Source organism: Polyodon spathula, chromosome 2 (assembly GCF_017654505.1).
Source record: "Polyodon spathula isolate WHYD16114869_AA chromosome 2, ASM1765450v1, whole genome shotgun sequence".
NCBI classification, from domain to species: Eukaryota; Metazoa; Chordata; class Actinopteri; order Acipenseriformes; family Polyodontidae; genus Polyodon; species Polyodon spathula.
The window spans coordinates 96956483-96981646 of record NC_054535.1 but is presented as its reverse complement, the minus strand read 5'-3'; the positions used below and the strand labels follow the sequence as shown (position 1 = coordinate 96981646).

General features: G+C 36.3%; 1 protein-coding gene across 16 annotated transcripts in view; it reads right to left on the bottom strand.

The window, feature by feature from the left end:
• Nucleotides 1–4308: 4308 nt before the first annotated feature.
• The window catches only part of LOC121304555 (E3 ubiquitin-protein ligase NEDD4-like), a 155473-nt gene continuing 134617 nt past the window's right edge, over nucleotides 4309–25164 (bottom strand). For 3 of the 16 annotated variants that reach the window (XM_041235839.1, XM_041235849.1, XM_041235739.1), the window contains 21 exons: nucleotides 25048–25125; nucleotides 23663–23722; nucleotides 21589–21726; nucleotides 20849–20968; nucleotides 17897–18097; nucleotides 17332–17409; nucleotides 16764–16778; nucleotides 16307–16361; nucleotides 15077–15135; nucleotides 14821–14886; nucleotides 13971–14200; nucleotides 11039–11160; nucleotides 9806–9876; nucleotides 9167–9262; nucleotides 8632–8705; nucleotides 8251–8311; nucleotides 7728–7787; nucleotides 7108–7215; nucleotides 6208–6304; nucleotides 6005–6077; nucleotides 4309–5547 (listed from right to left, as the gene is read on the bottom strand). In XM_041235839.1, coding sequence (XP_041091773.1) covers nucleotides 5445–5547; nucleotides 6005–6077; nucleotides 6208–6304; nucleotides 7108–7215; nucleotides 7728–7787; nucleotides 8251–8311; nucleotides 8632–8705; nucleotides 9167–9262; nucleotides 9806–9876; nucleotides 11039–11160; nucleotides 13971–14200; nucleotides 14821–14886; nucleotides 15077–15135; nucleotides 16307–16361; nucleotides 16764–16778; nucleotides 17332–17409; nucleotides 17897–18097; nucleotides 20849–20968; nucleotides 21589–21726; nucleotides 23663–23722; nucleotides 25048–25125 — 1965 coding nt within the window. In that variant the 3' untranslated portion in view covers nucleotides 4309–5444. The remainder of the gene's footprint in view (nucleotides 5548–6004; nucleotides 6078–6207; nucleotides 6305–7107; nucleotides 7216–7727; nucleotides 7788–8250; nucleotides 8312–8631; nucleotides 8706–9166; nucleotides 9263–9805; nucleotides 9877–11038; nucleotides 11161–13970; nucleotides 14201–14820; nucleotides 14887–15076; nucleotides 15136–16306; nucleotides 16362–16763; nucleotides 16779–17331; nucleotides 17410–17896; nucleotides 18098–20848; nucleotides 20969–21588; nucleotides 21727–23662; nucleotides 23723–25047; nucleotides 25126–25164) is intronic. The other 13 variants (XM_041235854.1, XM_041235780.1, XM_041235863.1 and 10 more) reach the window with 11 other exon arrangements.

Genomic DNA, 25164 nt, shown 5'->3' with positions numbered 1-25164 from the left:
AACTTAACAATACAAGAATAGGGAAACAATACAGTACTTCAATACATGGACGGATCAAAAAAAGATGATGTATCTCAAGAGGCTTTACTTGGAGGCAGAATTTTAAATAAATAAAATAAAGATTTCAGCCCTTCTCAAATTGTTCAAGTTAACAAGGGTCATTTTTAAAACAAACATTAAATCGCTCCCCTAACTCTCATCAAGAGTACACATGCCACTGTTATTTTTGTTTAGTTTTGTATTGTTTAGGTTTCTATTTTTGGTTACGTGATACTCCTTTAAAGTTATATTGAGCCAACTCTGTTTCTTAATTAGTCTCGGAAACTAATTTTATTTTGTTTTTTCTCCCATAACTTGAATGACTATGATTCTATTTGTTTAGTTTTTTGGAGTGGGCTCAAAAAAAAAGGGACGTCAGGTGATCAATAATAAAAACCAAAAATGAAGAGCCCTAAAAATCTTAGCAAATGGCACCCCCTGGTGGCTAAATATTGGAATTGTGCTTTCCCCTTTGTAGTTAAAGTTCAATTCAATATTTGTAATCACCACCTCTCGACAACATTATAAAGAAAATACATTTTTGTATATTTTTTTTTAAACTTGGGTCCCCCAGTCATATTCAGTTTTACTATTAACTATTTCTATTAACTGCACTGTACATTTTATTGTTCAGCGCACTCAACCTAAAGTACAGTACCAGTAATAAAAGATTATAAAAAATATTGTTATAGTTTCAGAGAAATTAACATAATATTACCTCCTAAAGGGTTTGTATTGTATTTACTTTTAATATGACCATTATGTATCTTTTAAGACACACAAGTACACTTCTTCAGAGATGCTAAAAAAGAAAACAGTTGTTTTTGTTGTTGTCTGAACACAGCATTCTGAGTACATTAGTGAAACCTTTGACCACCGAATCAAAGTCAGAGAAGTAGACACCAATGTTTGGAGTAGAGCTGATGATCCAATTATAGAGGCATAGTAATGTCTCTATTATGAAATTGCTTTGAAGCTCCCATTATAAATATGGATATGTGAGATATGAATAACTCAAGTTTAAAAGCAGTTGGAATCAATTATGAAATTTGTTAAACAAGGAGTCTTCCAGAGTGTCTTTGAAAATGGAAAATAGTTTAACTCTCTAGGGTGTACTTTTTGAATTAAAGAGGATGCCTAGAAAAGAGTTACATTCCTATCTTTCAGCCCATGTAAGTAATGCTGGCTATTCTTTAGCATTGTATTAAGCAAACAGAGAAAGATAAGGCTGGTAACTAAACAATCGATTGACTTCGCCATTTTAGATGTTTCTGAGTTAAGAAATATTTACTACACTATATACTTGCAGTTTGAACCAATGTACTTTTAGTTTATTATTGTCACTCGGTATTTATATGCATTAAAGAAAGTTATTTACAGTTTTGAGTACAATATTGAATTACTAATGTGTATGTTAAACTGGTATCTATTGAATGTGATTATCTGTGCCAATAATGCATTTAAAATTTATGATTTAGCTTCAGAGTGGTTGTTCCAATACATTTCATTGTGGAAATGAATGTTTATTTTGTTAGAATATGTTTTACAGAAATGATGATTTCAGTTTACATATATCACATGATTTCAACATTAGAACGATATAAGAATGTTTATAGTCCACACAACACGATGTTAGTACAAATACAACTGTACTTGCAGAATAATGAGAAATAAAAAGTTCTACTGTAAATCTGGGGTCCAGTTGTTTCATATTATATTGGAATCAGATTTGATTTCTCCCCTAAATACAGTAAAAACTGCAGCTTGCACATATTCTGATTATGTTCAGGAATTTGTGCTAAAGAATGTTGAAATGTGAAACACAAAGTGCAACGTGCATCTCAAAGGGCAGTACCAATTTAAGAACAGGATGATAAGGCAGTGTAGTTAAAACAAAAAGCAAAATAATAAAGAATCATTCATTATGGGGCCTAAGACCAACTTTCCAAGGGTCTGTTAGATTCAGCTCACAAAAGCAATGGCAATTCATTGCAAAACACTATGTTAATATAATGTTAAGTTTGTGATACAAACCCACAAAATTAGTGGAATTGGTGCTTTTACACTACAGAAATCTAGACGTGTTCTACTTTTCAGCGTAGACAGCGGAAGTGTGGTGTCTCCCCTGGCACCCACGTGTTGGTCTGCCTCCACTGTTCTAGAGTGTACACAATGTCAATAGCACAGCACTGTAAATACACGTTGTATGTTTCAAGATTCAGAAAATGAAGATGGCAGTGTTTTGAGATCTCTACAGTATATCAAGACCCCCTGAACATAAATACTGTAAGCACGATTTGTAAAATAAAGGTATTTGTAAAGCACCTGTCAAGAAAGACTGAAGTGTCCTGTTTAAAAGTATGACTTAAGAAGCTGAAGGTATGCTCTTTCACCATCGAGTCTGATTAGCAACACTTAGTATGATGATGTTAGAAAACAGAAAGAGCAGCCAAAGTCAATAACAGTACAAGTCTATCACAGCTGTGTCTGAATCAAGATGACGGTTTGCCGATCAACATTTAGAAATATATTTACTTTGTCAATATTTTAAAAGACATACTGTACAATAATGTGAAATTAGAAAAAGTTTCACAATACTGTGCTAACATTATAATAAAGTACATTGGATATATTTGCTATTACACACGTGGGTAATCTGTCTATGCTGCAATGCCTACAGTAGGTAGAACATGTCTCAGTTAAGATTAGTGTAGTGTACACACATAGCCCCAATTTCCATAGTTTTGTGGGTCGGTGTTGCAAACTTAATGTTATCTTAACAGAGTGCTTTGCAATGAATACATGTAAACGTATAAAGTTACATGCTTGTTACAATTGCATTCCTAATACAAATGAAAATCGGTCACATCAGCCATAATGTTTTTGCCTTTCTACACATGTGAATGGAACCAGTAATGCTATTTTACCATTTTTTTGTACAAAGACAGTACAATTAGCCTGAAGTCTGTATATAATGATTCACTCTATGTATGGCAAAGTTGTGTGTGTAAGGTAATGGTGGCCAATCGTATTTAGTCTACTGCAGTTTACAAGTACAGCATGCCATTTTTCTGCTGGGCTTCGAAGGCAGTACGCACACTAACAACTTGAAAAACATAATCTTAGATGACATCTAGTCCATGTCAGAGGGGTGTAAGTACCCATAACATAATCAAACCATACCACTAATAGTATTCAGGTCACAATACAACAAGTATGATATTTCATGTAACGACTCAAGACTATTACACACCAGGCGTGATACGGCAAGCGAAACTGTGCAGTGATGCATCAAAATGAACAGAACCTGTAATTTTTATAAGTATCTTTCACACCACAGGCGACGAGGGAGTGGAACCAGGGCGGCACTGGAGCGACGAGAAATAAATACGATTGAATCCTATTTTTAGCAATTTGTAGTGCATCAACTAGGGAATTGACCAATCAGAGAACAGCTTCAATGCAAGTGGTCCAGCAGGGTGAAGCAGTATCCAAAATGACAGAGAAAACAATAATACTTCTTGTTGAAAAAATCCTGAGAGCTTTATGACAAAGGGCTTCACAGTTATAAAGATACAGATTTAAAAGATGACATATAGGACTCCATTTTGAAGGAACTGCATAAACCTGTTGTGTATTATTTATTGCCATATATGTTGAAATACCATCAGAGAAGACACTCGTAATTTCTACATCATGTTGATGAATATGTACCACTGTTGATCATAGTTTTGTTAATAACAATTTTGAACAGTTTTACAGATCTGGCAGTTTTCAAACCTGTCGCGTCGCCTCCGGGTCGCTTCTGGTGTGCATGTTTATATCACTGTGAAAGTGTCTCGTCACCAATTAAAAAATAGCATCGCGTCTGGTGTGTGGAGACCTTTATGATGTTTTCCTAATGTGTGTAAGAAGATATTAAAATTACATAATTCCCCAGACTACAATGAGCTGCATGGTGCTCTTGGTAATGTATCATCATATTAGCATACATAACCTTTGCATCACAATCCATATCATGCACTTGTAGAAGGAATCACAATTCCCTGATATAATCATTTCATGTCTATAATTTCTAGTGTGTTCAAGTCCTGAGCTTGTTATCTAAGAATATAGGTTCCTTGGGCCTTTTATCTGACTGCTAGGCCTTTCTGAAGTGCTTCAGTCACCTCCTGAGAAGGAACATGTACCATTCCAGTCTCTCTGATGAATGCACCATCATTAACGTTGCTTCCTTTGTGTCAGTCACACAGGAAATACACACCCACAGAGAATTGAACAATGTGTATTGTTTAAGAAAAGGAGATTAAGAAAGGAATAAACAGAACAGGCAGACAAAGGGAGTGAGGAGAACCAGTTTTAAGGCTCAGCTCCAAAGCTCCTCTGTGTTTGATACATCAGCAGCAGCCACGTTTACAGACAATACATAACGCACCCGATAAATGCGTGCATTCCAGGAATATAATCACATTTAAGTTAATAATAAAAACAAAAGCTAAGTGTCCTTAATGTGATACATAAAGTGCCCTTAGATTCTGTGGTGTTAGAACAAGGAGGGAAAAAGGTGATTTTTATCATCAGCCACTACTAGTTTAAGTGTACAGACAGGAGAACATTCACATCTTGCTTACAGTTAGATTTTCTTGTTAACTTTCATTATGAATGTCTCCAATACAAACTACGACAAATTACGTTTCAGAAATTTCAATCTTGTCAGAAATGATTTTACAATATTAAATTTTACAATGTTAAGCATATACAAATATATTTAATAAATGGCACTCAAACCCTTTCCACACACGCATTGCTCGTTTGTTTTGAATATGCAAGTTACGTGGTGATTGAGTTACTATCCTAGTTGTGTTCCTCATTTAAACATGTGCATCTTTTGTACATCTTTCATTTGTATTTGGCTGGGTTGTAGTAGATTTTTTTTGATAATCTACATGAAACATACTTGTACTGTTGGTATTTGGCATGTGATAAATATTGCATGTATGATGAAGAGTGGATTTTGGCAATGACTTCTAATTCACTCTCAAGAGGTGTAATACTATACCAGCAAGTGATTCAATCCATTCACTGAAGTTAGAAAGTATGCAAAATATTTAAGGGCCATGCTTTTAACAGCACAGTATAGAACAAGCTTCACTGAAATTATCTGAAGTCCACATCATCATCTGCATCACTGTCTTCATTGTTGTCTCTTCATTGTGGAGGTTTCAAAAAGAATTGTCCTCACAATTCATTTCCAGTCTCCCCGAAGTAAGGAATAGGCATATAATACATTTTTCTACGACCAAAGTCACTGTATAGTCGTTCTCATGTACTGTGTCCAGAACATATAAAAAAAAAAAAAGTTACAAGCTGCAATAGCTTGTTAAGAATCAGCAGTCTGGTCATTTTTAATCTACTCCTTCGAATCCTTGAGCATTCTCCACTGCCATGAGAAGCTTCTCTCGCAAATCCTCAAACGTTTCATAGGTGGGTAGATCCAGGCGGTTGAAGCTGCAGCAATATAAACACATCTATGTTAAATACATGTATGTCAATGTCAACTCAGGGAGCGTTTTATATTTGTGAAACTGCTCTAGAATATAGTTGGATCTACAAAACTGTATGTAATCTGTAAAAACAGACTTTAAATAACAAAGCTCTGTCAACAGAGCTCACTGCCTCATTTCTCTGAATACCTTTATCTATCTATAAACTCCTTCAGCACTATTGTATGGAACTTTGTAAAAACCTGAATACAACTAATTAAATGCTTTCAGTATCTGTATAATTCATACAGTACAAAATTGATACACAGTATACTGAAGACCAGGCCTGGTTGCTGTGACCGAGAGGAGTTTTCCCTTAACTGCAGTAGCAGTGTGCAGTTTTGAGTGGAGTTATCTGTACAAGACACCATTTATAGGTTTGCAGTGTTAAGAGGTTTCACAAAGAACAGCATGACTCTTACCATGTGTGAGCCCTGGGTAGTTTTTCAGGGGTTCCCCACTGCTCGATAGTAAACAGCTGAGGACCATTGGATCCTGCAAGGAATAAAATAAACAAAAAAGTATGTAACTTTGCACAGCATGGAGCTGTCATTTGGAACCAAACACATTGTAATCCTTAGTTACCAGGGCATGTCAATAAAATATAAAAGTGACATTTACTCACCATACAACTCAGCAAACCCATTCATAGGCACACGTGATGTTCCAGTAACAAATTGAAGTAGTCTGATACGCTTTTCTGCATCCATCAATAACACAGCCTGCAGGAAAATATGATTGTGGCTTAAGCTTACTGAAATAATGCTAAATTGGTGAAAATATATGGTAATGGCTATTGCATGCACATAAGGCAAAATGTGCTTTGAGTTTTGGGGATCACACTCTACAAGGTGTATTTGACAATGGCATTAATGGCATGGCCCTTACAATGTATGACCTTAAGGGCATACAATATGACTCTAGTGAGACACATATAGGACCTCTAAAGTAATACAAAGTTAGACAGGCAGAAGTATGACTACGGTATTTCACTATTTCCATTATTTTAAAAGAAAACCCTGCAGTTAGATTAACTGTGTGAACAGGTTTAAAAGTGCAATAAATAGCCAGACCCCCCCCCATGACTGTTTATGTAGGCCACCAATGCTACAGAATTGCCTAAATGGTTATCGAAAATAATTATTTAAATAATAATTTAAAAAATAAATAAATAGTCAAACTGTGAGATTCAAGTTTGAAAAGCAAACATATCACATAGAAGAATAGTCTATTTAGCCTATACTGCCATGGAATTTCATAACGATTTTAAATAATCTGCATGTCACCACACTGCAGGATCAGACGGCACAATTGATCACTATTGAGTCATAAGATAGTCCATGTCTTCAGTAATCATGTTAAAATCTTTTTTGCTACGGTACTGTATTACTACTACCACGGTTAAGAAGAATTAACTACTATAAAGAAAAATGTAAGTTAGCTATGGCGATTATATTCATTTGTTACCAAAATAAGCACTGAAATGTTAGGGGCTTGTTGGTTTGTTTTTACTTGTTTTGCTTACCTTCCAGAACCACTGGATAACAGGATGGTTTGGGCAGTAGCCATTCTTGTAGACAGTGTGCTGTCTCCAATCATTCACATCCACATCCCCTAGGCCACACATCAGCAACTGAGCAGAAACAAAACAAACACTTTAAGGCCATCCATCCATCCATCCATCCATCCGAGTGCTCTCAGAACAGAAGTAAGTTTAAAAATGGATTCACTCAAATTGAATTATGTTGGCATGTTTACTGGTATTTTATTGCTCATAAATGCAGGGCTGTTCTCTGCCAAGCCAAGAAAATACCAAAATGAGTGTTTAACTGTTTCCCCTTCTAATTATGAGCTGCTTTCTGATGAACAACACATAAAAAGACGAAGTAATCTTGGAGGATGCTATTCAAGTGTGCCTATTACATCCCAGTTAGATACACTTTCCTGACAGCTGTTGTGTTTGGTGGCGAGTGAGCAGTGTTGGGGGTTCACTGAGGTATGACACCAGCCTCTGAGCTCAGAATGCCACAGGTTTCAATCCAGTTTAGGAATAATTTAGCAACTCAGCACTAGGCTCTTATCTGGATGTCTTGCAATGCTATTGCTAGCACACAAATCATACAATCATTTTAACATTAAATTTACCTCCAGCTCATTTTCGTCAAATATTTTAATCAAGTCGATAGGAGTGAGTTCTGTGAATCCCTGAAAAAAAAAGTGAAGAGTATTAATATGTTCATATTGTTTAAAAATGCAGAACTGCACTTAATTATACAGTGCTGCCCAGCATTACTAACATGCTTATTTCCACTGTCACTTCCCTGATTTTGATTAAATGTTTTATCCTGGGAAGGAAACATCAAGATTTTAGGACCGGAGCCCAAACTCTCCCGTCCTCACTGTAACCAAACATTGCTGGACAATGTTTTAAATAGCCTCGAGAAAAGTGTAATTCTTTTTTGTTGTTGTTTAAAATCTATTAAACCTGCCAAGAGGAATCCCCAGACTTGAATAATTATGGGCCCCACTGTATATTCCATTGTATAATAGGTAGTAGAATTCAAACAAGATGAGACATGCTGTTTTGTACATCATGAACAAAAATGGTTCATATTGCCCCCTTGTGGCTTACTAAATATCATCACATCTTCCCTAAAATATACATTACCTCCAAAAATGCATTCATTTGCTTTTGAACTCTGTTAACAAACCTCCACTGGATCACAAGGCTGAAAAAAAAAAAAAGATTGACAAACTCAACATCTGTAAAACACTACAAAAAGTGTTAAACATAATTACATAAATAACACCGATAGTGTAATATGATTAAAAAGTTATTCAAATGACATTTTATATATATATATATATATATATATATATATATATATATATATATATATATATATATATAGATACCCCCCACCTGTTCCAATACAGACTGGTTTGAAGAGTCATTGCTTCACAGACCTAGTAAATCACTTGGTGCTGTATCTTACAGTTTAATAATACCCTCTTGTCTTCTGTTATGGTAACTGTATATAGAACTCACTCTATGTATTCCTTTTTGTTGTCATTGGTTACAACCATTTCTGATCCATTGGGCTTCAAATCCACTTGATACGTCTGAGTAAAATAAATAAATAAATACATAAACAAATGCGCATGTTGACATTCGTTGTTATTTTTGTTGTTCCTACAATGCAATGGTGCCTGTTTAACTGATATCATGCTGGTGGGTCTAAATACTGTGGTTTTGAATCCTTAGAAGAGGACACTGCTTGGTGATTTACTAATTACACATGAAACTGCATTTCTTCATAAAATAAAGGGATATTAAATCTGAACTAGTACAATTTTCCTTGGTCATAAAAGATAAGGGTTTGGGTTTACCTAACCTATTATGGTACAAACTAGCTTATCAATTTTGACAACTCTTTGGTTGCTTGTTATCATTTATAAGAATGTACTGAATGTTACAAAACAGAACATATTGTATCAGACAAACTCCTGGGCAGGGAGAAATGTTGTTCTTTATTGAAATAAAACAAAACAAAACAAAAAAACAGAACAGATGTCATATACACCTGTCCGAAGTTTTCTTCATCAATGCAAAATCTGAGATCCAGCTCAGTGGGGTCATTTTCCAGAATCCATTTCAAGGAATTGTAATACTCGCTGTCCTGAAAATGAAATGCAGGTTGTGTGAGGAACCAGGTAACTGAACTAATAGTATAAGCTCAAGCCTCAATATGCTGTAGTATAACTTCTAGGAGAACAGGGTTATGTGAAATAAAGTTTCAAAGCGCAAATGTGCCAAAACAAAATTACAGAACAGTAATCATATAACAGGACACCCCAGAAATGCTTTATCCACTTTAACGTAATAGATTCTAATTTTCAGGGAATGCAAATCAGATGACTCTAGATAACCTTTTTGCATTTAAGCAAACAGTTTGCTATCTTTAAATGCCATATGGTGTAACAACTAGCATATTATTACCATTCACATTACCCTTAATACCCCACAGTGTACATTACACCATAAAGCATTTACAGATACAACAGACATATATAAAGTGCAGTTATACATTGTACTTTGGTTTTGCTGGTCTATTTAAGTCTACTCATTATGTTAAAATTGCATTTTGCAGCCTTTTAAATGTAAAAATGAGATCTGGAATCACTTGACATTTCCAAGCCACACATTCTTATTGTTGCCTTACCACTGACTCCATGTCTTTCAGTGTAATTTGCTTTCCTAGCATCATTTTGTAAAAGGGTCTAATGAAGAAGCCTAAAAACACAAGAAAAAAATGTGATTACATGTCAACGGCATGAGAAAGCTGGCTAGAAACCTGTCCTCGATCTGAAGGAAAACCAAGAAAAAAAAAATAGGAAAGAAAGATGACTATTTATCCCTTCAAATTAGAATATAAAAAACAAAAATGCACATTTTGTGTATTTGTTGATTTATAATAACAACAATACTCTTTCCCTACAGGAATTAGCAGAATTATAGCCCGGTTTGGCATTTTATCCATTACTGATCGGTTCATAATCTCTGGCTATTTTCTACTGTGTCGGGTAGTATTGCTTCATTGTATAAACTAGCATGCAATTACTGTGTTCCCCAATGCCATAGCACTGTCTGTTTTGTACTAAAACACACGCACTGTAGCATATCTAGATTGATGAACTTTGGTAGCAGTACAGACAAACCCATGAGGAACACAATGACTCAATAAAAATACCCACAGAGGCACAAAGGAAACACATCTTTATATCTGCTCACAGTTAATTAACCATGTTATATGCACATCAGATACAACAGCACCTCCTGTGGGGTTTATTTTAATTGCATCCTTGTGTTTCTGGCTTTTTGTGCAGTAACACAGCACTCAGTCAGGCAGATAAAACACAGTATGTGTTTGGAGCGAAGTGCAGAACAATAGACTTCGTTTTGACTAGATTGTTTGGATGTATCCCACTCAAGACTGTATCCAGTCATTTTCAACTGATAGACAGTCAATTCTACGTACATACCTTAAGCAATTCTATAATAATATAATAATGTGCAAATGCAAGTTCGTTTTAGTTTTCAACTAAAGGACTTTTGCAGGTCACAGTCGACCTGTCCACAATTTGAAGTGTTCATTAATTATTAACTTCACTTAATTATAAATCAATCACTGAACTATATGCTTGGAGTGTACAGTACATTAGGCTTTATGTACCTGGTAAACATTATCTGAAACTCTATTATACCGATTGATTCCTTTTAGTAGTGTGTTGGATTTTAAGTGCATAGGAGACTGTATACCGTATATTATTTGCATACTTTTAATAAAAAACAGAACACCAGGTTTGTGCAAAACTGGGCTAACCCTCACGTAGCTGTGAAAATACCTGCAATATAAAATGCGTGTTGGTGTTACATTTTATTTGACAAGACCTACCGTCTAGCAGCTTCCCATGAAACACTGCCATTCCTGCCACTCGCCCGATAAACTTAAAGTAGGAAAGATGATCTTCGTTACACAGACCGGAGTTAGGGTTGATCTGAAGGGTATAGTTATCACTAAAAGGGAAACAGGGAGACAAGATCAAATATGTACATGTTACAAACACATTTCTAAAATAATACAGTAATTCACTCATTTCCTTTAAATGTTATACTGGAAAACCCAGTGTCTGGGAGTCACCCCATCCTGTTGCACCCATATAGTGTGTTTGGATAAAAGGCACAGTTATAAGGATGCTGCCACGTTTCAGTTTCTCTTATCTGTATCAAACAACTGTATTTAAAAAGCTTTAAACCATTTTATTCCAACCAACAGACCAGCCATAATTAAGCAATAGAACCCAAAGAAGAAGGTTTTACCATCTGGCAAGAATGCCTGGGGCAGCTGAATGGTAAACAGTAAAGCCCTCTGACGAGGATTCTGTTGCTATTAGAAAATAGCTTTCTATTTTTTTTCTTCGTGATTTTATGCCGCACTAGTTTATGTTGCTAATAAATACAAACACTTTAGTCAATATTCCATGAGTAATGCGGTTTGCTCAGAATTCCATATGTAGTCTGGTAGCCTTCCAATAGCTTAAACAATAACCGAATACTAAAAAAAATAGATCATTAAAAATGTCTTGTAGTCTGTTCATGCTGATCGTGTTGTTTATTCAGCAGCTGGCTCACAGTGTGGCTTTGCTAGAGAACTCAGCATGTGCCTGTGTTGTTGTTATGATATACAATGCTGAAATAAAGTTGCTGAAAGTAAATCAGTCTGCATCCAGTTGTCTCATTTCTCCAACTTGTCATTCAAACCGGAGACTAGTTGCTATTGCTGTTGTGGATACTGTACTGCTTCGGACTGCAAACACTATTCTGTTATTTATTTTTTTTGTTTTACTTTATTTGTTATACAAAATTTAAATAGACTGAATGTATAGGACAGCGAGGAAGCAGACTTTAGTCTATATTGACAGACAACATTCAGAGGGTGTGTACTAGAACACAGATTACACTATGTAACACAATTTTTGTTCCTGGGTAGTAAGTGTTATTTCCTAATTGCTTATGCCTCAAAAGTATAAAAAATGGCTATTATTCCCCACAAACTTTGCTTTTGTGACCAGGACAGTGATATTTTGAAATATACCTATTTCCAATGAGAAAACAGGCGAATTTGTGTCTTTTCGTTCACATAAAGTCAGAAAAAAACAACATATGAATCCAAATTAACATGTATTTACAATAAAGTACTAAAGTTTTTTGAGATTTACGATTATACTGTAAATCACTTTCACGAATCAGCCCCCAAATGTAGTCTTCCATCATGTTCTCGTTATATTGTCCTTGGTAGCGGCGTTCAAAGTCCAGTATATCCTGGTGGAAGCGCTCGCCTTGCTCCTCCGAGTATGCTCCCATGTTCTCCTTGAATTTATCAAGATGAGCATCAAGGATATGGACTTTGAGGGACATCCTACAGCCCACTGTGCCGTAGTTCTTCACCAGAGTCTCAACCAGCTCCACATAGTTTTCGGCCTTATGATTGCCCAGGAAGCCCCGAACCACTGCGACAAAGCTGTTCCAAGCCGCTTTCTCCTTACTACGGAGCTTCTTGGGGAATTCATTGCACTCCAGGATCTTCTTTATCTGTGGTCCGACGAAGACACCGGCTTTGACCTTTGCCTCAGACAGCTTAGGGAAGAAGTCTTGAAGGTACTTGAAGGCTGCCGACTCCTTATCTAGAGCTCTGACAAATTGTTTCATAAGGCCCAATTTGATGTGCAGTGGTGGCATCAGCACCATCCAGGGGTCCACCAGTGGCTCCCACTTGACGTTGTTCCTCCCCACAGAGAACTCGGTCCGCTGTGGCCAGTCCCGCCTGTGGTAGTGCGCCTTGGGTGTCCCTGCTGTCCCAAAGGCAAAGATAGCAGGGAAACTTGGTAAAACCGCCTTGGAGACCCATCTCAGAAAAATGCAGATATGTATCCACTTAGGCAGCTGGAACTAAACTGAACTGATGGGCTTAAGGCCCCGGTATTTATACTACTATTTATATTACTGGAAAGTTCTAGAAGTTACTCCAAGTTTACTCAGCACTGAATCTATCTGGAATGTTCTGGAAAATAGGTAAATTTCAAAATATCACTGTCCTGGTCACAAAAGCAAAGTTTATGGGGAATAATAGCCATTTTCTATACTTTTGAGGCATAAGCAATTATGAAATAACACTTACTACCCAGGAACCAAAAAAATACATAAATTAATACTGTATTTATGTAATTTCCTGAAAATTTATTTGATATAGAGATTAAATATAGTTTGTACGATAACATTCAAGGTTCTGTAGTAGAGATTAGGGACCTAAACAGGTTAATGGAAATCTCAGATCCAGTTTCTAATTGTTCTTCTACACCGTTTCACAAATGCAGTTGATCTTATTAAAACTTCTTCAGGAAGTGCTTCTGAATGACAGGAAATGCCTTTGAAGCCAGTAACGTGATGTTTGTTTTTTCTAATTTCTTATAAAAACATAATTTTTATTCATGTCAGTTATTGCCAGGGTTATGATCTTACTCTGTGAAAAAAATAAATGAATATTGGCTAGTATCCTATTAGCCTTTGTATTGAGACACATTCCATGACTCTGAACACGTAACACATATGTTAATGCAATTAACATGCTAATGCTATATGCATACCTGCTTCAGGGACTCAGACTAACTGCAGTTCAATTTTTTGTTTTATTTACTATTATTGCAAAGTGTCTTGGAATGACTTCAGTCCTGAAAATGAATTAGTCCAGCCCTGACTAATTAAGTCCAAGATTCTTCTAATTTTGTCTTGGTTGGATAGACTTCACCGTTTGCTGTGTTCACACTCACGTTGCTGAGTACTCGAAGAGGCCGTAATAAGGATTGAACATTTCCTTTGACAGCAGGAAGAACCACTCCCTGGCCACACCACCATAGTCCAGCCCCTTCTCTGACTCAAACTCAATCCACAGTCTGGCCTTCAGATTGTCTGGCTTCTTCAAGGACATGATTCTCCTATAGGACTCCTCGAATATGCTGTTCCTGCGCAGCTTCATCTCAAATCTGTTGGGGATATCTGCCTGGAAGTAGAAAACATAATTCAGTAGAGTTTAGTATTTGCTTAGCATTCAAAGTTCACAAATTTGCCTGGTACATTTTACTGTGATTTATTATGCATGCCTGAGCTGTGCTCTGCTTTGCCTGTGCTGCTCTACTCTTACTATGCTTTTACTTTTTTATATCTAATAAGCCTTTTTCTGTTTTCTCATGTTAGCTCCAAAAAATACAATTGAAAAAGCTTGGGTGCCCAAGTCTATTATTTCTAACCTCAATGGCAGCATACATACACTAATGTAAAACCAGGACAAAAAATAATCTGTCTGAAGAACTACACACTTACAAACATGATCTTTAGTGATTTTATTAATCATGTGGATGAATAGATAGACAGACACATTCCTATCATTTTGACAGTCTCATAATCTTCAAATAAAGAACATCACAATTAAGTTTTAACGTAATTGAATCAGTGGTTCTTAAAATTGTACAAATATGTAGCGCCGCCTCCACCCCATGACCAGGTATATGTATCCCCAGTGGGGAATAATAATGAAAAATGAAATGTACCAATTTAGACAACCAAACAAATACATTATTACAAAACGGGATTTTCAGCTACCATTTCTCATCAGTTACTTACAGGTTTCTTTAACTTCTTCCTAAAGTAGTCATATTTCTGTTTAAATTCTCTGGAATATGGCACAGCCTAAAAACAGAAAATATGAACGGTTAAAGTAATTTATTAGCTGTAAATTCATTCTTTTCTGACAATGCATCTTCCAATTATCAAACATGGATTGCAGTTTGATTACTAATACCGGTTTCAAAATGTCCAGTGGCTAACATGACCCAGTACAATAACATACTATTTTGCTTAGAAGGTCAAATTTACGTACAGGACCAGTAATAGCTGGGTTCATCAGCCTTGGGTCCTCCCACTGTGTGATTTTTGTATCTAACAAAAAAAAAAAGTAAGATTAAGTAAAAAGAACCAAGCAGAATGTACAGTATTCCAGCTGCAGTATGTTTTATTACACACACACAGCAGGATGCAGACTACAGACAAGGGGAATACAATAAACAACAGTTATTTTTACAAATGACTTACAAGAGGGATAGCAGACACGCAGTTATATTTTAACGTTCATACACTATAAAACACAAAACACATTCACATATGTATCTGAAAGGTTAAAACACAGTCAATAAATAAGTAAGTTCCAAAGCAAGATGCAGACCAAATGCTAAGCAAGCAAAACGAAAGAGCCGCTTAAGTGTAAAGGCAAGCGTTGAATCAGCAACACAACTGGCAAAAGGCTCAGGTGCCGTTGTCCATCAAATCAACAGTACGAAGGTCACTCTTGAAATCAGGACTTAAAGGATGTGTTGCAGTAAGAATACCTGTGTTAAGAAAGGGGAACAAGACTGAAAGGCTAAAATATGCACAAGAACACAGCAATTGGACTGTGGAACAATGGTCAAAAGGTGCTTTGGACTGCTGATGGATGGACGACATCTGTGCCTTCTACCAGTTCTGTTGTCGAGTCAACGCTTGTCTTCTTTCTATTCCTTAAGGATATTATCTTCAAGTGTTGCTCATCCTTGTTAGACAGCTTTTTGGGTCTTCCAGTCCTAGGTTTGTCAATTACAGATGATGTTTCTCTGTACTTGTTGATTATGCTTTGGATACGATGCAAGCTATTTCACTCAATGTTTCTCCTTCTTTATTAAAGTCAAGGTTGTTATAATAGTAGAAAACACTAGTGGAGGCTTTGAGTAAATTGTTGATGCTCATAATGCATCATAGTAGAAAAATGCAACATGCCTAAGGCTTTTGCACAGCAGCGTGTGTGTATGTATCTATCTCTCTCTCTCTCTATATATAATATATATATATATATATATATATATATATATATATATATATATATATATATATATATATATATATCAACAACTATCTGTTTTTCTTAGGTGGCCATACCACATTATTCAAGTGATAACAGGAAAACATTCAGAATGTATTTGCATTGCAATTCTGGCACTCACATATAGGACACACAAATGTAAAAACTGTATTTTTATACAATTTACTTTCAGATCCAAGCTAAAACCATGTGCCTTACTGTGGTCTATGTAGAATGTTCTTCCATCTGCATGCACTCTCTCCTCCCAGCCAGGCTATTTAAAAAACAAACACAATTTAAAATGATTTGCAATCACAGAGGGCCTCACATTGTTTCTGTTTAACAGATTATAGTCAAAGTACTATGGAGTGACACAAGTATGGCTAGATTTGGGCAATCTTTTCACAATACCATCAACCAGACAGAAAGTAATTGCATGCACAATACACAGCAAAGTCGTTTTTATTCTGAGGATGAATTTGTTGAGGTTGTCATTTCGTCACTGTGGTGTTGGCAATTCCTGACTGTGCCAATTCTTTTTATTCCAATGTGAAACCTGATTCTAGAGATTAATGTGTTGTGAGTAGGGTAGTTGCAGTCTGTGACAGTCCATGCCAGTTATGACATTGCACACAGCAGGCACTGACAGTGAGTCTGCACTTGCTTTAGCACCGACCTCTTCAAGCAGATTCTGCCAAAAGGAACAGGTGCACGAGAATCCCATGACATGGAACAGGAAAAAAAGGAAACACTGACCCATATTATGTTGCTAAGTATTGCCATTTTAATAGTATCATAATTCTTATTACAATTGCAATGTTTTTTAGACAGGTATCGATTTTAAAGAATGAAGTCTTTGACTGGAGCGCCTCTTTTTAAAACAAACTGTTTGTGTGCTTTTTGTGATCAGAACTATTTGCTTTTACTTCTATCTGGCTCACAGACAGTGACATGAAACAGAATGTATGCGAGGACACACCTGGAACTAGAGGTCCTACAGATACTGCTTATACTATTACTATAATGCAACACTGAGGTACTGTTTTAGTCAAATCCACATTATATTGATTTCTATCAAATTACTCTTTAACCCTTTAAGGACCAGGCTTTTTTGGCCATTTTATTTTCTCTTAGCAACTTTTTGTCAGTCTGGACATACCTCAGTGTGCTTTAAAGAGTATACTATCTCCTCGTCGTTAAGGGTATATGCTTGAATGTATACTGCTCATACTTTTAATACTTACAGGAAGGGGGCCAAGATCACTTGGGTCCAAAGACGCTTTTGACCTCAAATGTACAGGATATTTTAATCGTGGATCTTCCTGTAATATGAAATGTTAAGATCTGCTCTTTATCCAACACATCTGACGCCGCAGTTGAGAAGTCTGCGAGTCATATGCGCCAGGCTAGTCTCAAACACTAATGCAAACGTTCAAGAACAGAATGGCCTTAAAACTGGAGGCAGATGAACTTGGCCACATAGAAAAGCACATACATGTCAAAAAGATGATTTAAAGCTAGTATTATTCTTGCTGTACATATTGTGGTTCATTGCTTAATGGCATCAAACTGAAAAGGCTACCATATAAGGTTGTATTAATTCTAATCACCCAGTCATGCCACTGTCTCAATGTTAAGCAGCGGCAAAAAAAAACTCATGTAGCGCAGTTATTCACACAAAACACTAAAATGCATGCAGTAGGTTTGTAGGCTGTTATTTCATGCTTTGAGGTAATGAATGGTTTCATGAATTCACAATGTCATTAGTTAAAAAGAAATTAAAAGGAGAATATAACAAAAGCAGCATACCCAAGTGGTAGCTCTAGTGTTGTGGTCAATGAAGAAGGGTTTGCCGTTGGGAGCTATCCTCATCTCCCAGCCTGGTGGCAGGAAGCTCTGTGCTGTCTTGTGATTGCTTTTGGGGGAGCTGTAAGGTGAGGGCTGTGGGGACTGAGGGTTGGAGAATGTGTCTTTCACAGCTCGGCGGACAGTGACATTGTTAGCTGTACCCTGAAACAGGAGAACAACAGCGCAACTTTCGTTACATTTTATTTTGGAATGAAACTCACACAGAACATCAAATCACAAAATTCTGAGGTCATGCAATAGGAAAGTCAAGTGTAAGAACACTACAAGAAATAAAACAGAATAAAGTAACAGCTTCACTATAGATTAAATAAAATCTCTGTAATGCTTTGTGACAGAAAATATGTAATGTCTTCCAAGTTATCTGTGGAAAATCCAAATTAATTACCAGTACATCGCTTGGTTATTTAACAAAGAATAATAATAAAAAATATATCTGGTCATACATTTAACAGGAAAGGTGTAACTCAGTTGTCAAAACACATTTGCCAAGGCAATACAGTTTTACTGGAGGTTTGTTTAGGTGGTCGGGGACAGTCTAGAGAAAGCAGCACTGAAGTCAGCATGTTCATGGATGTCTGGTTTATGCTGGCTACTATATATATATACACAAGAGGCACCTGGCTGTGTTGACATGACCAATAACCGCACTGGACAATCTCCAATAAGACAGGCTGCACAAGGAAGTAACAGGGACAGGATCGTTCACAGAAAATATTCTTCAACAAAATAATGTAACTGATTTGTAAAAAAATATGTCTACTAATGCCCAATAAACTTGAATATTTGATACAGGTATAAGGATATTTAAAATAAAAAAAGAAAAAAGTAATATGACACAAAGAGGGGATAATGAAAGAAGCAAAAAGCTAGGTTATTTGACTTTTACAAATTCAATGCAAAAGGTAGATACAGCTGTGTTGTCCTTCTTTTATTTACTTATTTAAAAATAAATCTTCAAATATTCTTTTGAGCACATATTAAATCTAACATACAGCTTTAAAGAATGACTGCAGTTACAGTGTGTGCCATTTGGAGGAAAATGAGAATACACAACCAACCACTTCACTCATTTAAGGTTAATTCTTGGTAGAGCCTCGAGAAATTATTTTTATTTTTTTATAATTTTTCAATTTATTTTTCACAAAGTTGTATTTTGTTATATTACAGATATACCTTAATAAAAACAACTCAAATAGATGTATATCAATAACAGTATAGTATGCAACATGTTTTAACTACATACATCATTTTTATTAATCATTTTCAGTTTTTTAAATTTTTTTATAACATTATGACCCAAACAGACCTTGCGCAGAAAAATAATTTCTCATTTGCGGCAGTAACTGTACATTTGTCTTGCTGCATGACCCACTTTCGTTTCAGCTTCATCTCACGGACGGATGGCCTGACATTCTCCTCTAGAATCTTCTGACACAATGCAGAATTCATGGTTGTGTCAATGATGGCAAGCTGTCCAGGTCCTGAGGCAGCAAAGCAGCCCCAAACCATCACACTCCCACCACCATGCTTGACGGTTGGGATGAGGTTCTGTCCAGAGAACATTGTTCCAGAAGTCTTATGGATCATCTATGTGCTCTTTGGCGAACTTCAGACGGGCAGCAATGTTCTTTTTAGAGAGAAGTGGTTTCTTCCTGGCTATCCTTCCATGAACACCATTCTTTTCTGATAGCTGAGTCATGAACACTCACATCAGCCAAGGCGACAGTGGCCTGCAGATCCTTGGATGTTACTCTGGGGTTCTTTGTGACTTCCTTGATGATTTTCCGGTTTGTTCTTGGAGAGATTTTGGTAGGACGTCCGCTCCTGGGTAGAGTGACTTGTCTTGAACTTTCTCCATTTGTAGACAGTGTAGATGTGTCTGACAGTGGAATTGGTGGAGCCCCTATTCCTTAGAAATGGTTTTGTAACCCTTTCTAGACTGATGAGCATCAACAACTGTTTTTCTGAGGTCCTCAGAGATTTATTTTGATTGTGGCAAGATGTGCTTCCACACCTGCATGGTGAAGACCAAACTCACAAAGTTTCTGATCTTTATATAGGGTGGGGCCTCCCAAACTCACCCCTGAAGATCTACCTAATTATTTAAACACCTGATTCCAATTATCCCTTTAATCGAGCTGATAAAACCAGGGGTTCACTTACTTTGTCACATACATTGAATCTTAATTACTCATTGTTTGTCTAATGCAGTGGTCATCAAAGTGGTGCCCGCAAAGCCAGACCATCATGCCTGCGGCAGCTGTTATTAAATTATGGGTCATGAACACATTTCTGGCAGGTCGTAGTGTGGGAAAATAAAGCTTAAACGCGTTTTCCAACAAAAGCGTCACAGCAGTCTATTGACAGTGCTGCTCGCTTAAACTGTGCTTGTACATACTTGACATAGAATATACAGAATAAAATATATCCTTGTAATCTTCATGTACACATGCAGGCATGTGCAAAAAAAATAATTCCTACAAGTTCCCATGTCATGACATTCCCTGGTTGGCAGCTTAACTTAAAAACCAACTTCAGACATATATTATTGTGTTATAATATACTCTGACCCATACATTATTGTATTTATTACAGATGATTTGGTCTTTACTATAATCAACCACTTCAGGACAACAAAGCAGTTACTTTCTATCATCTTTCTAAAAGATCAATGCATGCAAAAAAGAAAACACTGAGAAAGCGGAGAGGAAGAGGAAGATTAATAGCACCATGGAAGTTCTAGAAAAAAAAAAAAGACATTGGAGATCTGAACAAGAATATAAACCTGAAATAAAAAGAAGATGGTTGAGCCGTGAGTGAAGAATGGGAGATGATGGAAATGTTAGGGAATGGAAGAGAGCCCCAGGTACTGCATTTGAGGTAGACTCTCACCTCGAGAGGGGTCGACAGGGTTACTGTGGGAGAGCTGAGGCTGCGAGGCCGTCTTAGCTGAGGCTCGCTTAGATGGCTGCTGACGTTTGAGGTTGAGGCTGTGGCCCCATCTTCTGTGTGCTATTGTGAAAAGATACATGTTAAAATGAGCATTAAGGAAATATATTGCATTTACTCATTTAATAAAGCCAAACCATTCCAAGAAATGATTAAAATACATCTGACACTGTTATACATGCTACTGTAATATTGTGTCAATAAAATAATGTTGCCAAAAGCAATTCCCCTTCAATGTATCATTGTTTAGCTTTGATTTTATATGGATTTTTACTTGCAAGATATTGTAATGGCTTTATACTTTTTAATGCTAATTTCTCTCAAAGCCACTGTTTCTGGACATCTCTGCTTCTAAAACACATAATACATGATTCCAATATACAGCTCTTTATTGGACATTAAGCAAGAAGCACTATGTCACTGTGGAGAGCAAGAAGCACAGCACGGGTAAACACACTGAAAAGGAAAAAATAAAAAGAGTGAAGAGAATGACATTCAGACAGCTAAACTCAGCTAGAATCCCATGATTTTTGGCATGGATTTCTGTGAAAACTAAACATGTTTGGTTGATTATTTGTTCATCCCAAAGCAGTTTGAAAGGCACTATGAAGAAACAAGCAGAAAAAGAAAAGGATGTTGCTGTCCCACAAGGCCTTGGTGGGGTTGACTGGCAGTCTTCATACCTGCACAATAGGACGGGTCCAGGATGTTGTACGGTTGTTATGGTTGACATAATAGGTGCGTCCCTTGTTGTCTTTTCTCTCCTCCCATCCTGGTGGCAAACCAGGCGTGGTGTGGACATAGGCCATGGAGGGTGATTGCTTGAGCAAGAGATTAGTGAAAGATTACTGAAACTAGCATCCTGAGTCTGCCAGGCGACTGTTGTGTAGAAATTGAAAGTTCTCAAATTCCTGTCATAAATTCCTATTATCAAAAAGTCAACATCGATAACAGTAAAACAAAACAAAAGACAAAAGGCAAAAAAAAAAAAAAAAAAAAAAAAAACCTACACGATGCTGAAGCTGATCAGTGTAAATCAACTTACCACGATTCATTTTGAAGGTTTATTTGCTAGCCTTTCCAAAAACACTTTTCAGCTATTCTCAAATCACCTCTCAGTCTTGTGCAATTCAATTTGATCATATTTGTACAGAAGTTTAAGATTGTCAGTCACATTGGGTCACATTTACAGTATATTACTTGAGCACTGTTGGAACAATGGACATTTTACAGTATTTTACAAACCAAATAAGAAACTTTGGCAATTTTCAAACACTGATCAAAAATCAAGATGTCGGAAGATGACTGTACAAACATTCATGAAAGGTAGGTAATTTATTTCACAAAGGCTAGCAGATGCACCTTTCAGAAATTATATATTTGGGTTTCCGTCAATGTTATTCAGTGGCTGAACTGGGATATGGGAGTGAGGGTCACCTGGTTTCCAGCGCTAAGCACCAACTATTGGACTCCTCTGTGTTTGCTATATTACTGTTATGTAAAATTATATTGCTGCCATTTCCAAAACATACAACAAATGTTTTATTTAGAAATCTATGCAAGAAGCGGGGCAAATATATTGTTGCTAAGCCATTACAGCATTTACACATTGTAGTCACCATTGTAGCAAACAAAGAAAAAAACACACACACACACACACACACACACACATATATATCGACACACACACACACACACACACAATTATTTCATTATACATTTCAGCCAATGGGCTAACTTAATTCTTCAAGAAGACTGAATTGTTAAAACAGGTTTTACAGCAACTAAAATACTTCCAAAATCTCCTGCAACAACCTTTAAAGTCAACAGAGCAGAAAAAAAACAAAACAAAACAAAACAAAAAAAACATTCATGTTTATTTGTTCAAAAAACTACAGACACAGGATTGGATAAAAATAGCTTAATTGTTATGCTTTACTTACCTTTAACATAGGATGCCTTTTCTAGTTTAGCCTTTCCTACAATGTGGATGCCTGGAGCTAGCTACGGGGATCTTACAGAAATAGCTGATTATCACAGTATATTATTGTGATAATCAGCTATATGGGCTGCCAAACAGGCAATATATCAACTTTGATATATATAAATTAACAAATAATAAATAAAATAATATACCGGTATATATTAATTGAAAAAGGCTTTCCGTTGGATCCATATATCAAAAATTTATGTGTATATATCACTTGGCCTTGCAGCCCTATGCCGTCAGGGTAGTCCACCGAGCAGGAACACTTATATATATATATATATATATATATATATATATATATATATATATATATATATATATATATATATATATATATATATATATATATATATATATATTATCCTTTTTATTTTCCCTTGTTCTTTTCGCCTGCTGTTTTCATTATTATTTCTTTGATCATATTTATAGATCAAACATTGACGTACATATATTAAATATCCATCCATATATATCTCAAAGTTGATATATTGCCTGTTTGGCACACCATACCCCTATAATACATTATTTTATCATCCAACTAATGCAGTGTCTTGAAAAGTAGAATTTAATAGGCTGATGCACAGGCTGCTATAAAAAATCCCTTTAAAGCAAACCCATTACACCTCAGTATGAAACCCATAAATCTGTTGCCAGTGAGTGATTATATGAGTGTTGTGGGAATGATTGCACAAAGCAATACCGCACCGGTAGCTCAAATCACAATGCCTATCTTCTTTATTAAACTGCTACTCAAAAAAGCATGTTACCATTGACTCTTCAGCGCCACTGACAGTTTGGGCACGGGCTCTCCTATCCTGGGTGCTCTGCTGACAAATGATAATAAATCTTTAGAACGGATACGATGAGATGTCAAGGACTTAGGTTTGTGACAAGATCAAAAATCTAAAGTGGAGAATTGATTGAATAATTTAGAGAGCAGTAGAAACCATCTGAATGTGATTGTGCACCAAAGCTCTGCATATGGTAGTTATAAGTACACATTATTTTTATAGCTTCAAAATGCAAGTCAATATCGCTCAACTACAGGTCCAAACTGGTAATTCGAATGTCAATGCTAACCTTGCTAGCCTTCTGAATATCCCTCATAACTTGCCAGAATGCAGAGCCTTGTCAAAAAGAAAAGCATGTGATTTGCTGACACAGTGATGAATATTGTAAAACGGTGTTAAAAACTTTGCAAACTTTGTAACCTGGAGCTGGCAAACACTTAGACAGACAGAGCAGTTAAGCAGGCTAACTATTTTACTTTGTATTTCAGTTATGGAAGACTTCAGTCAACTGTTACTGTCTCCTCTGAGCCAGAAAAAAAAACAATAATATGAGTATGGGGAGTGAAGACCCTTTTTTCTGCTAAACAAAGCAGTTCTTCATGACAATTCCTTCACAGTTCTTTGAAGAAGTTTTCATGAAGAACCGAAGACCTACTGTAGTTAAGCTTGTTCTCTGACCAAAAGTGAATTGTGATGATATCTGGAAGCGCTAGGCAAAAAGCCACTATAAAGCCTTTTCTGTAGACACTATATCTGATACAGTTCAGGTACCTTCATTTGAAGGTACAGACTGTCAGTAGTTTTGGGAACATTTTTTTATTAAGACACAGCATGAGAAAACACTATTTAAAAAAGAAAAGGCTATTTTAAAAAGTGAAGGCTATATGAATAGGGCCCACAGTGTACCTCAAAATAATAAATAATTAAAACAATCTTAACTGAACTGAATAGCCCCAAGTAGCGGTTTCTATTGTGCCAGGTATAAAGAAACACTATATGAGTTTTGTATTCTAAGCTACACAACACTATAATCATGCCCTTCAACAAGAAAGTCATTTTCTCCAGTGGTAAGTTGAGGTAGAAATCCCAGATGATTCAATATTCAGTTATTAAATAAGACCTTTTCCCTTCCAACTGCATTGAAACACTGATACTGGCCTTTCAATACACTAACATATTTTAAGATTTCAAATTCAATATTTTGAACACATCATGGATATCAACGGATAATTACAGAAAATGAGCAGGCAGTAGTAGAAAAGTAAGCGTTTCCGCCCAGACTGCCTGGAAGATTTGCAGGAAAATGGCCTTATTTAAGAGTAAAAGCGATGAGTAGTGGAGGGCTGGGAAATGTTGCTTACCGGTGGTGGCGGCTGGGCCTGTTCGCTAACCCCATCTGTCATGCTTGACGAGCGCATTCTGGACGCTTGCTGGTTCTGCTGAAATAAAAGACGACAAGACAGACAAGTACCTGTAAA